Source organism: Channa argus, chromosome 7 (assembly GCF_033026475.1).
Source record: "Channa argus isolate prfri chromosome 7, Channa argus male v1.0, whole genome shotgun sequence".
NCBI lineage: Eukaryota > Metazoa > Chordata > Actinopteri > Anabantiformes > Channidae > Channa > Channa argus.
In genome coordinates, this window is record NC_090203.1 from 13667429 (window position 1) to 13684771 (window position 17343).

Below are 17343 nucleotides of genomic sequence, written 5' to 3' on the forward strand. Positions count from 1 at the left end.
TACATCCAGACCCCTGTAGACCAGACATGGGGTTTGATTGCAGATGGGCCAGCTAGAGGGGGGAAATGTGGGGTTTAAAGGTTTGACTCCTGATTGGATGTGGAGCAGATCTAAAGTTAAAAGTGTACAGCTGTGAGCAAGAGAAAGAGCAAAAGGTCAACAGACTAGATTCGTGGTTTGTGGAGTTGGACTCGATGAGAGTAGACAGTCAGCAGCTGCATAGTAACAAGGAGATTTACCAAGGCAAAGGTCTTCTCACCCCTCGAGGATGAGATACTCTTCAGCTGTCTACTTGCTGAAAAGTGCACTAAGAGTCTAACGATTGTTTATAGCCCTCATATTCATGTAATAAAGATGTAGAGGAGATATTTGAGAATTGTATCCAGATCAGACATAAAAGCGGTATTTGTTTTCTCTTTTAAGATTCAAGAAGTTTTATTGCCATTTTATACTATGCACAGACATACGGGGAACAGAAATGTTGTTTCTCTAGGCCCAAGGCGTAACATATAAACACACATTCTTAGATGACAAGATGACAGAATATTTGAGTAATAGAAAAAGAAAACAGACCAAAAAAAGCAGAAATTGCATGTACAGAATGAGAGTAAAATTAGGTTAAGATGCCATGTGAAGGTCTAAAATAGAAGTTAAATACAGACTATGAAATAGAAATCTGAGTGACAGTTATTAAAACAATAGAACTTGAATGCAGACACGTTTGTTTAAATAAATATTAAATATGCAAAATGAAAGCATAGTCAGTCAGACTGAGATGCTGCAAGGGTGCTACAGTGTCCTTACCTTTTCTTTTTCCAGTGTAAAGACCATGATATAATATAAATATAAAAATATAACATTATAAAATATATATAAAATTCTGGGTAAAGATCATTGTCACCATTATATTACTATTGCAGAATGTTTTTTCTTTGTGAGAGAGTAGTAAGGTGAAGATAGGGAAGAGCAGGCAGTGCATTCGGAGTTTTCACATTTTAAGGGGGAAGCTGGTTAGTCTGGTGGACCTGGCACACACTCTTCTGTACATTTTTCAAGATGAGCGGGAACTGTGGGAGGAGTCGGAGTGATTACCTACAGTTCTGGTGGATTTATTGACACACTCAACACAGCAGTGAAAGGAGATGGGTAACAGTGTTTTTTTCTGTTGTAATCACTAACCCCTTAGGCTCAGATTTATGATCTGACTTGGACAGAGTTGTCTTTCATAACAGATAGTGATGCATCTGTTAGGATACTTTCAATTGGGCCCATGGAGATTGAAATCATGATGGGAGGGGAGAAACTTGCTTCATGTCTACTGTTCATCTAACACTAGATAAAAGGGGAAGTTTCCCAAAATGCTGAATTTTCTTCAAATGTAGCTTCAGAAATAAGCAATTATTATCATATTCTATGAAATATCTACTTTAATTAGTTTATCTTAGGATAAAACATAATCTAAATTTAAAATTGTGCAACAAATGCTATATTTACTGCATATTTTTCTCTAAATCAGCCCTGTAAGCTGACTGATACATTCCTCCCACATGACAGGACTTCATTGAACTTTACTCACGTTTTACTCTGCCCCGAGTCAACTTGCTCCATCAACCACAAAACTCACAAAAACAAAACACCAGCTCAGAGAAAAGAAAGAACAGTGGAGCGAAGGACACACAAAGACATTGGGAGAAAATGAGAAGTAGGGGAAGGGGGATGTAGTCTTTTTAGGTTCAAAGACAATCTTTCCCCATTCCTCTCATATCCATTCACTTTGTGCCACACTAGCCCCTTGGGGAATGGGAGTCACTTGTCATTGGTGCCATTCACCTGTCAGTCAGAGTGTTACAGGATCCAATGGGCTCCATGTTGTGGAGCGGAAACCCCCAGCCAAGAGACATATGAGATGAAGTCAGCTGCTGTTTACGCTCTCTGAGTGAAACTTTTTCTTCTTATGTCCTGCAATTTCTGATACTTTATTTTCTAAAACTAGGGGAACTGCACTACAAGCACCAAAAATCAAGTTCATGGCACTACAGCTATTTTAGATATAATAATGAGTAGTATAATTATAACATCTCTCCACAAAGGCATTCAGGACATAACGGTAATGTGATAATGGCCAGAAAAACTGCCATTTCTACAATATATGTTCAGCCCTTAGTGTATTGCAAATGGCAAAAATAGCACATCATTCATATTTCCATTTAGATTTCCATTGTATGCAGCTTTGCACTTCTGCTACTGTAATAATAATTATTGTATATGATAATACAGCGCTCTTAGGCCATTTTTGTACTTTCATATTTGATGCCACGAGACCATGTGTTAATAAATGTATAATAATCTATTAACATACCGTAAAACTATTACTATAAACCAACTAAAACTATGAACCAATTAACCCTTAGTTAAGCAGTATTATGAATGCAGTACTTGTAGAGTATTATTAGACTGTAACCAGACTCTTACTTCCTTTTGTTTTTGTTTCTTTATCCTATCAGTATTTGATGCTCAAAACAACATATATTCGTTCCTTTACATGGTTTTGGTGTCTAGTGACAATGGCAGCGATGGCAGCGATATAATTTATCATATCCTTTATTTTTTTGTGATGTTGTTTTTAAACCATGTTTAAACTTGCAGAGGTGCTATACTAATCTAGTCATTTCACATTATACGTAAAGGACTTTCTGTCAGTAATGGATAGAAAGTAAAGGCGTGAAACTTCATTTTTGACTATGCAGATAGAATCTCAGCTCAGTGTGTTTCTTCACACTACTCTAGAAACAAAATTTTTTTTGAAAATTGTCTGTGAGATCTACTAATCAAAAGCTAATCAAAGCTGAAATTAATTCTTAGTAGATACGTTCTTACAGTATTCATTCACAGTAACTCCATAGACACAAAGACTTTAACTGTCCCCTCAAGCCCTTCATGCCAGAACAGGGTATAAAATAACACAGAGCAACATTTTTAGAGCACTAAAAAAGTTCTGAAACGGGAGACGGTATGCTTCAGTATGAGACGGTTTGTGGCACTACTAAAGGTATTGGGGGCTCCTGTAGTGGTGACAAAGTTGGTGACAGTAACGCATCCCAGCTGTTATAGTGCTTTTCCGAGTTTAAATGTGCTTTGAAATACGTGTATCAGCATCATGTGGTAATGAGGTCTAAGAAAGCTCTTTATCAGTTCATCAATCAGTCAGTAAAGAGCACATGTAAATCACTTTCCCACCACCATTTACATTAATGTGTGAATGAGCCCTGTTCCTTATGCAACCTGATTAATGCTTGGTCAGAGTAACAGGGCCGACGTGAATGTCCTCTCCCTGGCTGTAACCGGAGAGCCTCAAGGTGGTACTGAGGGAACGCCAGGGCCTCTCTGTGTGAAAAGGGTGCAGTCAGGCTTGGCCTGAGCCACACAGACCGCTACTCACTCCATCTACTGCTCCTCACAGCAGGATCCAGCCATCTGGTCTCATTTTTGCTCTGACAAGGTGGTTCTCAAGGCCCATCTGTATGAGGGCTACATTCATAGTGGGCCCCAGGAATGTCTGGGAGAGAACTGAGCAGATTTAAGGGATGAGGGTACACTGTGATATATCTTTTCATGCTGCACTCTGGAACATGTCAGGTTATCAACATCTGTATTTCATTTTTAGTGCCCTAGTCAACCCTGGGTTCAGTCCGTTTGGTTTTAGGCACAAAAAATGCTTCAAATCATGTTATTATTGCTTTCTGTTGAGTTATTTAGCATACAAACAAATACAAGACATTAAATATGTTTTAAACATGTCAGGTATTCTTCGAATTCCCTTGAATTACAACTCCTAAAATTCGGGTTTCCTTAAAATGCTTAAATTTTTCCATATAAATTAAAAACAGATAATTATATGCTGTAGAGTTCCCTTGCTGTGTTTGTGTGTGTGTGTGTTTGTGTGTGTGTAGAAATGGCCCGCCCGGATGCTATATTTTTTGTCTTTTTTCCTGCTTTTGTCTAATAAAGGTGAGAAAAAAAGAGCACCTTAAAAGAGATGTGAATGTAGAAAATTACTGACCAGTATCTATGTTTTTGTCATGTTCATAGTCTGAAATAACCTACTTTCCTAGGTTTGGTTAAGAGGATCCAAAATGATCCATACTGTAGCAAAGCAGTAAATCCAGACAGGACCTCACTGCATGCATTGCTGCCATTCCACTGCCTGCAGCAACAACCCAACCCTATTAACTGTGGGGTTACTATGACAACATGTACTAAATCCCCATAAGAAGCAACAGGATGGGGTCAGAGGGTGACAGAGGGTCATACAGGAGATAACTATCACATATTTTGCTTTGGTTTCTAGGTCTACTCATACCCAGTTTCGTACAGAAAAATATGTAATGTTAATAGAATTGAAATCTTTATTACTATTAAATAATTTACTAATGCTTACAGCGCATCTAGTATAAAGATATAATATTGTAAAACATAAAAGCTGGTGTTTATCTTCCCCTAGCATGATATTTTAGCTCGTGGACCATTTAACTACTTACCTGTTGGACGTAAATACCTCTATCCAGCTAATAATATCTTATTAGCATTTACAGTGGATGACCTAATAGTCTAAACCCTAAACAAAAAACAGCCTATTAACAATAATAATTAAGAATCTTAATCACGCAGGCCGAAGGGAATTTTCACAGCCTGGTAAACCACCCCATCTTATTTGAAGGAGGTACCAAAGTTTCACCATAGCTCATGGCACAGACTGAAACCTTGGAAAAATGTTGATTACAGAATGCAAGACATTATCAATATTGTTAATATATTAAGAAATAATAACTATACAAACTGAAAAAAACACTTTGGCTTTATCAATACTGAATCTGTAAGAGCTAAGGATCATACCAACACTCTGCCTCCAAAGTGAATCTTCCTCTGCACATCGGATTTGAGTGCGGCATAATGTGGCAAGTCTAAATGATCAAACATTGATTTGTTACCTATGTAAGACCTGTGTCCTGTCCCTTCTGAAACTGTAATCAATGAGGCCTTTCCTTGAAACCATACAAACCACATCTGCCTTTTTCACTGAAACCACTTTTAATCACATCCCCATGGTCACCCCAGGGTCACCCCAGTGTTTTCTCACAGAAAATGAAATGTAGATATTATGTATTCTCAGTATTTTAACCATGCACCTTGAGATGCTCTTACCATAGGCATTCCTGTAGCTATGGTACATTCTTATAGTGCTGTTTTGTACTGCTCGCAAGCAAATTTAATGAGCAAATGTGCCCAGTGTTACATAATACTGTCTTGAGGGGGAAAAGGAATCAGAGACAACATTGCATCAGAGGCAATTTCAATGTGAATCCCCCTTGTAGTAAAACCTATTGTTGAGCTGCCTTTTTGCTATGTGCTTTCCAGCATAAATCCATTCTTGTTAGTGTACTGGGATACAGAAGCATTATGGTTTTGGCCCACTGAACCTGGTAGCAATCACACAGCGTCCCCTAGTGGCGTGTGGAGTAACTGGTAAAGAAAAGGAAATAAACTTTGGCAGTAGACTGGATGGCCTGTTAGTGGTCTTTACTGGGCCAATCAGCAGCTTTGGGATCTCCCATTGGCTAAAAGGGAGGTGTCAATCAAATCCTCCAGAGGCTGTTTTTTCTTTGAAACACTCAGTGTAGTTTAGGAGGTCGTGGAGTGTAGAGTCCCTCCGTGAAAACATAAATACCTCCAGGAGCACTGAGATCTCTTACTTTGTGTGAAATAAAAATAAAACAACAAAGGTAAAAAATTGATCGTACATAAAGTTCAAAAAGTATGCATTAACATACGTTTTGTTCAAAAAATCTATTTGGTTGACTTTTTATTAATACTAAACATAAATACATTAATTACTAGTGGATAATTAAATTCTTTACAAAATATTTATATTATAATATATTATAATATAATATAAGTGTATTACATTACCCTTTTTTGACGGTGAAAAAATATAGAACAAAAACAATATCTGGTGCCATACCCAGCTGACGTCCATGGGTGGCAGGGCTGTTCCGGACCACTGGACGGGGACGGACGAGCGGATTGCTCTTTGATTGGTCGGCGGCGTGCGCGTCCCCGTCGTCTCCTCCCGGTTTTCCTGGCATGACCTTTTCCCTTGGCAACCACTTCCTCCGAGCATCAACGGCCATCTTTAATTTGAAGTCATTCATGAAAAGTTGTTTCGCTCATGTGAAGACGGACAACACATTTGCGCGCAAAGCAGCATCGACGGCGCTGTGTGCGTGTAGTTTCCAGCGACAGGTTCCAAAGCAGAGCAGAGCAGCACCCCAGCAGGCTGTCCGCCGAGATTAAGTAAACACCGAAAGCGTACGTGCATATTGTTTCATCGTAGCGTCTGGCGCATCACTCAGTCACGTTTTCAGTCATGTCTTCATGCAGTTGTCTGCCCAACACGTCCTCAACTAAACTGTTCGAATGAATAATAAACGTGTGTGTCGGTACTGACGTGTTGCGTTTTGGACCGACGGACTAGTATGTAGTGCTCCCGAAAGAAACAGCAGGTGGAGCGCTATGAAAAGTGTATGAATCATTGTGTGAAGGGCACAGTGCACTGCCATGTTGTTTTGTAAATATTCCAGGAACAGGGAGATGAAAGCATTTATTCAGTGTGTGTTTTTTTCTCCCCCCCCCCAAAAAAAGAATTAGTTCTGCGTCTGTTGTGAGTGGCCTTGCAGTAACTAAAGCTGGTTGTCATTTTACTTCCTCATGCTTTTTCATGGCAGAATGAGAAAGAAGCAAACTGCTAAACAGAGGAAGACTGAGGAGACAACAGTTGTCCAGGAGTTTGTGGTAGAGAAAATAATTCGCCGCAGAATCTTTAATGGAAGAGTGGAGTACTTTCTAAAGTGGAAAGGCTTCACCGAGTAAGTACAGCGTTGCCGGGTCGCATTTTGTGTCGTCTGTCCTGCAGGATGTTAAACTGTCATTTTAATTTACAGTGCAGAAAACACGTGGGAGCCCGAGGACAATCTGGACTGTCCTGAACTTATTCAGCAGTTCTTAAGAAACACCCATCTCCCGGAGGAGAATGAGGAAACTGAGCAAGAGTTCATTCCCAAAGACGAAATGACAGAGCAAGAGACGGAAATTGTGAGTATGCCAGAAATGTAGCGTTGGAGTGTCTGAACGTCTATATTGTTTCCATGTTGTTTTGTTGTATTGTTGTTTCCATCTGCAAAAAGGAAGAAAATCAAATTCATCATTAGAAACCTTTTTTCTATAGTGCTTTAGGTTGATATTTACATTAACATTTAGTCATTTAGCAGGCGCTTTTAGCCAAAGAGAGAATTCAGGAAGTGTTTTTCTCAGTATAATTAGAGCTGCATTAGAGTAGAGTAAAATTATCTGATGTTGGCAGATTTTTGTTCTATTTTTTTTGTGAAGGTAAAGGCTGGATATGAAACCAAAGGGTGTGTGAACATTGCCAGTTTCCCCTTGAAAGTGAAAGCAGTAATTTTTGCTTGGGTTTCACAATGAGGGGGGATACAGTAAAAAATTTCACATCTGGGCAGGCTCTCCATGTGAATTTTATGTTGGCAGCTTCTTCTAACCGCTAACCCGTGTCCTTCTCTTTGCAGTCCTTTATGCGGCCTCAGCTGCAGGTTCACACTGTGCAGGGTGACTGCGACATTCTCGAGCCAAACAATGAGTCGTCAGACGCCCCTACTAACTTCAGCACTTACCTCGAGCCTGAATGCATCATCGGCTCCACAGACAGGCAGGGGGAACTCATGTTCCTAGTCAAATGGTAACTCCACTGCTTCCCCTTTTTTTTTTTTTTTTTTTTTTTTTTCTTTTTCCTCTGCCCTTCAATGAAAACATGTGGTTGGGCAAGTGTTTGTATTATGTCAAGTCACACTTGTGACACATCTGTTAATCTAACGGCAAACACGAAGATTTGTACTATGTTTTTAATTGACAACATGACAAACATAAATCTGTGACTACAGTAATCAATCAAATTGATTTAACAAACATGACAGAATGACAAACTGCAGCTTTAAAGGTTAGGCCTGGGGATTACAACACACAATACAACTGTCTAAAGAATGTGTCCTGTGGTTTCCATGAGCTGTATTGGGTCTGAAAACTTAACTTGTGACACCGCTTGAGTAACATCGGTGCAGTCTTGGAATCCAAGCACACGCCTTGGTGTCAAATGGGTGTGGAGATGTGGTAATTTAGCATGCATGGAGTTCTTTAAGGCTGTGTAAAGACAACGTAATGTTCGTGTGTGTGTGTTTCTCCACAGGAAAAACTCAGATGACGTAGCGCTGCTGCCTGCCCGTGAAGCAAGTGCCAGGTGTCCCCAGGTGGTCATCGACTTCTACGAGCAGAAGCTGACCTGGCACTGTGGGGACGAGGAGCAGTGATGTTCTTGTGTGCCGAAGAGAACTGATAAACGGCTGTGCTCTAGCCAGAAGCTTAGTTTAACCTCCATTGAGTATCCTCCTTCATCTGACATTAGCGGCACACTGTGTGAAATTACGTCCTGCTGCAGGTTGAGTTTCAGACTCTGGCAGGTGCAGAAACCTCAGTGGGGATGGATTTTAAGTGCTCTCAGTCTCGTGGTGCTCAATAAGGTCACTGTGCCTTTGTGGAGACTGCGATGGAGACTAAAACTAATCTTTGTGTGGAGCAGCCGATTTGAGATGAGACAAACCTGTAGCAGCTTTGGTCTTGTGTCTTCATGTAGCGGACACAATCACTGTGGACATGATTTGTTTTTAAGACCTATTATATAATAGTTTAGCATTTGTGTTTTTGGTTGTTTAGTGTGTGCTTTATATTTTGTATTGCAGACCTGTATAGGCCGATAACTGCTCCCCAGTGTGTACCTCGAGTTTGGTTTAGATTTTGGTTGGAGGTTGTAAATCTATGAGTTGTTTAAAATTTGTATTGTGTGAGGCGTTCATAGCCACAGCTTTTACTGTGTCTCTGTATGATCCTTGTGGTTGACGTAAAATATCCAAAAATGTTGCCCAGCAGAAATTTCCTGACATTTCCAATCAGCTGCTATGTACTTATTGTATTGAGTTATTTGGTGATTTTACACAGTGAAATTCTGGCACAATTATTGAAAATGATATGTTAAATAAAACAATGAGGTTTAAGAAAATTGCAAAACAACTCTTGTGCACCTACTGTATAATGGCTTAGGCAATTGTTAAATTTAGCACTTTAGAAAAGAGACTGTCCAATTATGGGGGGCATTGTCTTCCACTAATTACACAGGTCCATGTACATGATACTTGTATTGCGATGGCACTGTCCTGACTCAACATATCTCCCATGACTGTTATGGGACACTGAGCTGAACCTTAAACCTCGTAAATCAAACCTGCTACTGAACTACTGTAACTGTTGACCATTGATCTGTGAAATCTCTGTGAATAAAGGAAGCTTTGTGACACTTCTCTCGATTTAGTTTTAACATCGCATTTGTAAGTTATCCGGTGTACAACATTTGATATTACCTGATTAAAAAACTAAGAGGTGTTTTTATTGATTCAAAATGACAGTCGTAAAGCAGTAAACAAGATAAGCATTGGATTAGATATGGTCATGTTGGCACAGGCCTGTTATTCAGTAATCCAAAGGGAGTTTTATTTTTAAAGGAGGGGCTTATCTCAGCCTTGTGACTTTATTTTGAAACCTTTGTTCTAGGACAATAAAACTGCAAATAAAAGACACTGGCACAATGTTTAGCACAACATTACCTGGCTGACTTATCAAGATTCCAACTAAAGGACTTCTGAATTATAAGAGAAGAGACTGACAAGGCTATCAGTCAGGTAGGCCTGAATATCTGCTGTAAACGTGAAAACATAAAAAGTAGAGCTTTGAAATGTCACAGGTCAGAAGCTTGAAAAGTTTTGACAACTTTTTTTTCCTGAACAATAAAGGACATTTGGTGGAATTTTCCTATCCGGATACATGTCTTGTTGGTCACCTCACTTCCTCCTCCTACGAATAAAAACTTCCTCTTTTTTTTTAAAGAACTCTGCCTTCAGTTGGGTGTTTCAGTCTCTCTTGCCTTCTCCATGCAGCAGCCCGTTAGCGTGTGGGTTCGGGACCCACGGATAAGAAAGAATGACTTCTGGCATGCCTACATAGATTATGAAATTTGCTTACATGTAAGTAAAGCAATAAAGTCCTGGCACTTTTATCTCAAAGTTCAATTAAAAAAAACATGTATCCTGTTGTAGACTGACAGTGTGTGCTTCACCAAGAAGATTTCATGTGTGAGAAGGAGATACAGTGAGTTTGTATGGCTCAGGCAGAAACTACAAAAGAACTCCCTTCTAATGTAAGTCCATTTACTGTAAATGTGTAACTTTCTGTGTTCAAATACAATTTTAACTACTACTTGATTTTTTTCCGTTGTTTGTATGGTGTATTTTTGTCTTTTTACAGGATACAACTGCCTGAGCTTCCCCCAAAGAACCCATTCTTCTGCCTGAACAATGCCCAACAGATTGCTGAGCGGATTGCAGGGCTGCAGAAGTTTTTGGAACAGTAAACACGATTTCTAAGATCAATACACATTTGAACTTTAACATGTCACTATACAAGAAAAACCGGTGAATCAATTTTCCCCAGGGTCACGTGACTGCAGTTTCCACACCAACACTACTGCACACTGTGTAACAACCTTAATTTGTTTATTGTTTCAATTCTCTAGGATCCTCCAAAGCCCTTTGCTGCTGTCCGACAGTTGTTTGCATCTTTTCCTACAGTCAGAGCTCAGTGTGTCCAAAATGGAGGCCTGTGCTTCTGGAAAAACTCACTACTCTGTGGCTCAAGCAGTTCAGCACTGCGGACGAAGGCGATTTCTTTCCGAAGGGGATCTACAGAAAGACCTCTGTATCTCCTGTGAATCTGACTCAGATAGGTATGGTAATGTCATGCTATAGAGTCTTTCACCACTCCAAAAATTCTGAACTCCTGCTGCCTTACTCTCTAAATTATATCACTGAATGATCTTTCATGCCCTTAATATTTTCTTGTCTTGTCTTATCTTGTTATTACAGTTCTGAGTGTAGAGATCAAGACCCCCGGGTTAAAGATGTGGCAATAAATAAAAAGGAAAGTACAGCTTCATTTGATCTCATGGGAACCAGCCAGGAGGAAACTCTCAGTTGCTCATCTGGTTCTGACTAAAAACATGATTTTTATACTGTTGAAGGAAATATTGTCCATACATGTTTATTCTGTGCAACCTCCTGGACCTAAGTAAGTTAATTCTTACTCACCATACTGCACTTTTAGCTACACAGTTGCTCCTTATTTCCATCTTAGCATATTATGTTCTTGTTTAGGCTTCAGTTTAAAATGTGTACAGTAAATTGTTATAAAAATGTATATATTGTATGTTCATTATGTGTTGTTTACCTGTCTACTCAGCTATTGTATAAGTAGCACCAACTTGCCTGAAGATGGCAGTGTTGTTACACCCATTTCTTTGTAATTTCACGAATCCTATGAAAATATGCTGTTTATTTTATAAACACAAGAAACAGAAGCATAATGACTGTTGGTCATATCTAACATGAAACTGGACAGATATGTGCAGATAACAATGTTTTATCTTAAGCAGTGGCAATCTAGTTTCTGTCTCTGTGGCTGAGCTGTCTCTGTATAAGTATAAGGTGTGAAGAGCTTGTCATCCGGTGGCCACTGAAGTGCTTGAAAGTGTGACATGTGTAATAGGGTCTCTGCAGACTTTTCACACAACCCTTTTTGTCAGGTGTGTAGCTGGTAGGAAGTCCTGTGGGATCCCAATGGACTTGCTCCTGTCTTAGAGGGCTACCAGGTAGACAGGCTACATTGTTCCCTGCTGAACAAAATGCCAGCTGCACTGACAAGCCACATTTTTATCTGTCTCTTTTGCTTTTTATTTGTGTAAGCCTTTTCACTACAGTCACATATCTGAGTGTCTGTGCATGTCTGTGCACTTTGAGCACTCACGTGCTCCCACAGCGAGCAGCTTAAGCAGAGGAAATGGCCATTAAACAGTGATAGCAAACTGACATATCTGCACAGCTAATTAGTTAAGCTTTGTCTCTCTGCAGCAGTAGTGAAATTCATTATGAATTCAGATATGGAACAGAACAAAAGGCTCCCATGTCGGGGCAACAAAGACATGACGTCACCTCGGACCTGCTCTTCTCTGAGCTGCAAACGGTTTGGACAGTAGGAGAGCATGTAGACCTAAATTGGTGGGTGGAATGACTCATGCACAACCACATATGCTAAAGCAATATATGCATGTGTCTTCTTTGTCAGTGCTTCACTGTATGAAGCAACACGACATTATCCTGTGACTTGAAACGGATGCAAAGACACTGTCAGTGCAAATGTTTGCCTTGGTGACAATTCAACCTTGTGGATGTAGATACAGAAAGCATACTGAGGGGTTTGAGAAAGGCAATTTTTACACAAACGTAGATGGAAAGTCTTACAATTAATTTACATTTAAAAAAGACCTCCTGCTTACAGTTTTCTGAGATGATGGTTTTATCAGTCTGTTGTAGAAACCAAATGGGATCTTTTCAAATGAGATATTTTCAGGAAAAATGTTTAGACATGATAAATTTGGAGGAATATATTAAGTATATTCAGTGTTGTAAAGAGATTTTATACAAAGCAAAGGAGATCATATAAATACACAGTTATTAGTAAACTGTTCATTTAATAAACAAAACAAATGAACAAGTTGTGTATTACAATACATAAAGCAATAAAAATTTGAAACATGAGTAGTGAGGGGTGTTGGGAGACTCATGGCCACAGCATGTCTAAAATACTTCTTCCAGTCCTGGGGTGGCTGGGTTAGAGATTTAAATAGCTAAAACTGTACAGTGTGTCTCACCACCTCCAGAAGCTAAAGTGGTAGTGGTCATATATACGATTTCTATAAATATGTTTCACCTAGTCACAGTTCCATGTAACAGTAGTTTGCAGCAAACAGTGTTGTAGATTTAAATGCTTACACTGATGGTTTCACTTCTATAAATTGTCTTATTCCATCTATCAGCTGTATGAGCTGCTGCAGGCTATACCTGGTGGTGCGGTTCCACTGCCATGACAACCAAGACACTTATAAACCCATCAGACTGATTGGCTAACAGTTTCCTGCTCCATTTTGTATGACCCTCATCGAGTTCAAACGGAGTGAAAACTAAAATTGCTGTTTTCAGTTGGTATTGAGCTGGATATAACCAGAAAAGATAAAAATACACTTTTATTTTATTTCACAATTGCTTCAGCTCAGTTTATCCTAATTTGTATGCTTATTGTTTGACACATAAAATGGGAGAGGAAAAGATAAAGGAAAACTGCCCCTTTGGGAGATGCCCATCTGTCTAAGAACAAGTCAGCATGTCTTTCTGCCACGACAGCTCAAATAAACCTTCTGTGATATCATGCTTGATATCTATTCCCAGTGTTCTGTAATTAACACAGAATTACAAAAAGCAAAAAAATCCATTTTATGTTGTGGAATGAACCAAATTTTCAAGCTCAAAAGTAACAATATGAAATTCCAATCAGGCTTTCTCTGCTGAGCCAAAAACAAATGGAAGTATTGAGGTACTAGATATGGTCTACTGGAGGCAAATTACAGATAAATCAGAGGCCGCTCATGCATTTTAAGTGCCACATTATACAGAATCCATTAGTAGCAATCGGAGTTCAGCACCATTTCAGATATTAAATCTCTGTGACTGCAAAATTGTGGAACCTGGATGAGTCGATATCAGAAAAGCCCAGCTGCAGTGCCAATAGATAGAGGATGAGACCTAAATGAATGATGCCGGAGTTACCCACCACCAATAGTTATATGATAATGGTAGAGGCTGGTGAACTGATGTATTTTTTTATACAGCAAGACAATCACATTCACTATGGAGAAATGGAGGAGCATTAATTAAATTGTTAATAACATACGTCTCATCTATGAATATTTTTCAAGGTCTAACACCTTTCATGCCAAAAATGTGCCTTGATTTACTGAGGGACACAAAAACTCCACAAGCTGACAGCCGAGAAAAAAAAAAAAGGATTCTGCATCTGTCCTTGTAGCTGTGCGTGTCTGCATCTTTCTGTGCGTCTGTTATCAAAAACTCTATCCTAACACCTGCTTCAGCCTGGTGGAAAAAAAAAACAGTTTTCAAGGCCAAAACATTTTTCGCTGTCCCTCATTTCTCACAAATGGAAACAAGCTCACTTAAGAGTGATCCATCATTCATCAAACTCAGCATGGCTTCTACTTGCTTTTTCCCGTCCACGTGCTGTTGGCTTTTGGTGCATGAATGTAGCAATTACTTGCGGGGGGGGGGTAATCACTGTACCAAGGCAGGCAAGAGATTCTCATCTGTTGGAGTCAGGTCTGGTCAGTGTGAATGCAGCTCCTCTGTAACACCTGAGGGGGGAAAGAAAGTTAAGATCATTGTTTCATAATTTTCTGAAATTTTGTGTCAAATCAAACATGTTTCCTTGTAGAGCATTCAACCAACAACAAAATCATAAGAGGAAAGGTCCCTGTGTTAGGACATGTCTGCACTGACTATAATTTGAATTTAATATCAATTTGTTTTTTATTAGGTACAGTATAGGTAAAATTAATTAAGTCTAACACAGGTGTCCCACAACATATCCTCCTTTGTGAGGATAATAAAATTCATTTTTTTGTTTAAATAGTTTTTCAGGGAAGCGTTGATTCATTGAACATTTTGGACGATGTAGTTTGTGCTGCTGCTAACCTGCATTGCATTAAATTAAAAGGTGTTTCGATCATTTTTGTCCATGCTAATTATAGCAATGAGGATGGGCTCATATTTTATATATATTTTACAAACAAAAATCTGAAAGGCTGTAGTGAGCTCAGATAGGATTATAAGAACTTAGAAATAAAATGTGAGTGTTGTATGAGACCTTAAGTGTCTATGATACCATTTGCTCATCCTTGTATGAATTTCTACCTTGGCACAGAAAACAGCCCCTCGGTGTGTCAGAAGATCATGTGTGAATAACAACCCTTCCGGGCTAATGTCTATTTAGAGATGAGGAATGGGTACGGGGGGAGCTCTTTGGTCAGGACCACTTCAGTGAATGGAGAGAGGGCCAGTGGTGGCAGTGAGAGGACGAGGCAGGATGGAGAAAGAAATCAAGGGGTAAAGGGGTCCGTCTCTCGAGGCCTCTGTGCTTTGCTGCCAGTGTGTGTAAATCAGCAGGCAGCTCACGGCTGCAATGAGGTAGAAAATAAAAAAAACATAAAAATGTCCAAGTGAAATAAGAGGCAAGGAGAAATCTTTTATGATGAGTCTAAATTCTCCTTACTCTGCAGTAGATCCACTGGCCGGCTCAGCTAGTCTTCTGGAGACACCGTCCATCATCCCAGTGTCTGCATATAGCCTCAAATTACACAAATTACCCCACCTGCTATTCATGTAATATACATGTAATGAGTACTCTAAATTTACATGATTATCATTCATGGTATGTTAATAGGCCTATGCCAAGTTCATTATTATTCAAGAAAAGTTCGGCAGATGGCGTTTAACATGAATTCCTGAACATATTACCAATAGGTCAAAACTTTGGCTATTCAACAACCCTCATCATCTGAGCAGGGAGATTCTTTTGGGAAGTGCATAAGCAAGATAATCTGAACTCAAAGGTCTGCTTAGTGCTCTTTGGAGTTCAGTTCTTTCCTTATGGTGTTCTGGCTGAGGTGTTCTCATGAGCCACGAATGTTAAAGTTCTCCAGTTGAATCTCAGGGAGCTCGTCCTGAGATTTGTGTGGTTAGATAAACATACATCATCATATCTATCTTGTTAATTATATTTGTATGGTCTCATGTTTATTCCAATTTCAAGCTTGTAAGGCAAGGTAAATACACATTTCCTGCCTTGGAAATGTTATTGTTTTATAACACTGAATCACAGTAAATTGAAGCTTTTTAAACACAATTCAGCAGAGAAAGTAAGAACAGATTTTGACTCCTCGCAACTTCCTCTCTGCCTAAATATCTACCATATCAGCATCAGTCAATTGTTTTAAAGAAACGTCAGATGTTCTTTTAAATGATAAAAAAGGATGGAATGCAAGTGTTTGGGTCAAAATGGCATGAAAGATAATTTTGGAAGCATGAAGCCCATCTCCAAACATCATGACCAGCCACCAGAAAAAGTCTGTGGAATTCTTTGCTCATGTTTTCAACCATAAGAATTAGTATTTTTGGTGTAACAAAATCAAATCTGAATTAGGACTGAAACTTATCAGCATGCTCCATAATTGCTGCTTCCCAGGTTGTTAAAAACCTCAAAATCGCATGGAAAAATAGTGCATGAGATCTGCGTCCTCAGGCTGGCTAGCATTATGCATTTGTTTACTGTGTTTTCCTTATCACTCTATACTGATGAGCAGCTCCACGTGCACCCTGGACACTAAGTTAGCTCAGGTTAGCTTGGCAGGACCTGTGCTTGGAAACACACCAAAGATGACATTAAGTAGAAGTGATGGCAGTCTGCTATCTAGTGACTCCTTAAGCTCAGCAAGCTCTAATAACTTCATACTTTTACTTCCTCTGCCAGGGTGCCATCTTGCAAAAAGCATCTATATTAAGAGATGTGACTTCAGCAAGAATGCACGGCTATAACAACCAGGGGCATCTGGCTCTGTGGGGGGTTAAAAGAGAAGGCGAGAACGGAATGATCAGTTTGCACAGGATTGGCAGGGAGTCAGCTGCAGTGAGGTGGAGCACAGTGTTGAGAGGGCTGTAATTACAGTTAGAGCATCTCTCACATCTCTGACCAGGCCTGATTACAAACTATCCTCCTAGAACATCCAGAGCCATTACTCACCGCACTAACTAGTAGAGTAAATCAGTGGCAGAGCGCTCACCTGGTATTAAAGCTACAAATATAGAGAGTCAACAGAGCCAGAGTACAGAGGCAGCAACCTTGTAAATAATCTGCGAGGAGATGAAGTCAGAACGAGGCGTGCGAGATGCTTATAGCAGGTGGACAAACACCTGTCACTTTGATAAGCCTGATTTATCCTGAATGACATGTCAGCACATCGCTCCACGCTGCCTGACAGCCTGGACCCATTTGTAGCAGTGAAACGTTCAGTGGGTGCAAGAGATGTGAAGCCTTTCTGCAGCAACAGCAGCTTAATCTCTTTAAAAAATCAGTCAGGTACTGATGATGTTCAAGGTAGCATCTTCACAATTGTTCATGGTTACGTTTCTAAGGGCAGAAACTGCTCTGACAGGC

At 39.6% G+C, this 17343-nt stretch overlaps 2 protein-coding genes across 3 annotated transcripts; both read left to right on the forward strand.

Annotated features, from left to right (window-relative positions):
• Positions 1-6137: 6137 nt before the first annotated feature.
• cbx3b (chromobox homolog 3b) lies at positions 6138-9472 on the forward strand. Of its 2 annotated transcripts, none has more exons than XM_067510281.1 (5): positions 6138-6351; positions 6783-6923; positions 6999-7149; positions 7638-7807; positions 8312-9472. In XM_067510281.1, exons 2-5 carry the CDS (start codon positions 6784-6786, stop codon positions 8430-8432), a joined length of 582 nt encoding a protein of 193 aa, XP_067366382.1. In that variant the 5' UTR covers positions 6138-6351; position 6783; the 3' UTR covers positions 8433-9472. The 2 variants fall into 2 exon arrangements, with proteins under 2 accessions (XP_067366382.1, XP_067366381.1); XM_067510280.1 differs by having other exon boundaries at positions 6140-6366.
• Positions 9473-9696: 224 nt separating this feature from the next.
• On the forward strand, positions 9697-11584 carry snx10b (sorting nexin 10b). Its single transcript, XM_067510279.1, has 6 exons — positions 9697-9854; positions 10060-10196; positions 10269-10369; positions 10477-10578; positions 10745-10954; positions 11094-11584. Exons 2-6 carry the CDS (start codon positions 10104-10106, stop codon positions 11221-11223), a joined length of 636 nt encoding a protein of 211 aa, XP_067366380.1. The 5' UTR covers positions 9697-9854; positions 10060-10103; the 3' UTR covers positions 11224-11584.
• The last annotated feature ends 5759 nt before the right edge of the window (positions 11585-17343 follow it).

Coding starts and splice junctions, on each gene's coding strand:
- snx10b (XM_067510279.1), top strand. CDS start 10,104: ATGCAGCAGCCCGTTAGCGTGTGGGTTCGGGACCCACGGATAAGAAAG. Junction 10,197..10,268: donor ATTATGAAATTTGCTTACAT/GTAAGTAAAGCA, acceptor ATCCTGTTGTAG/ACTGACAGTGTGTGCTTCAC. Junction 10,370..10,476: donor CAAAAGAACTCCCTTCTAAT/GTAAGTCCATTT, acceptor GTCTTTTTACAG/GATACAACTGCCTGAGCTTC.
- cbx3b (XM_067510281.1), top strand. CDS start 6,784: ATGAGAAAGAAGCAAACTGCTAAACAGAGGAAGACTGAGGAGACAACA. Junction 7,150..7,637: donor CAGAGCAAGAGACGGAAATT/GTGAGTATGCCA, acceptor TTCTCTTTGCAG/TCCTTTATGCGGCCTCAGCT. Junction 7,808..8,311: donor CTCATGTTCCTAGTCAAATG/GTAACTCCACTG, acceptor GTTTCTCCACAG/GAAAAACTCAGATGACGTAG.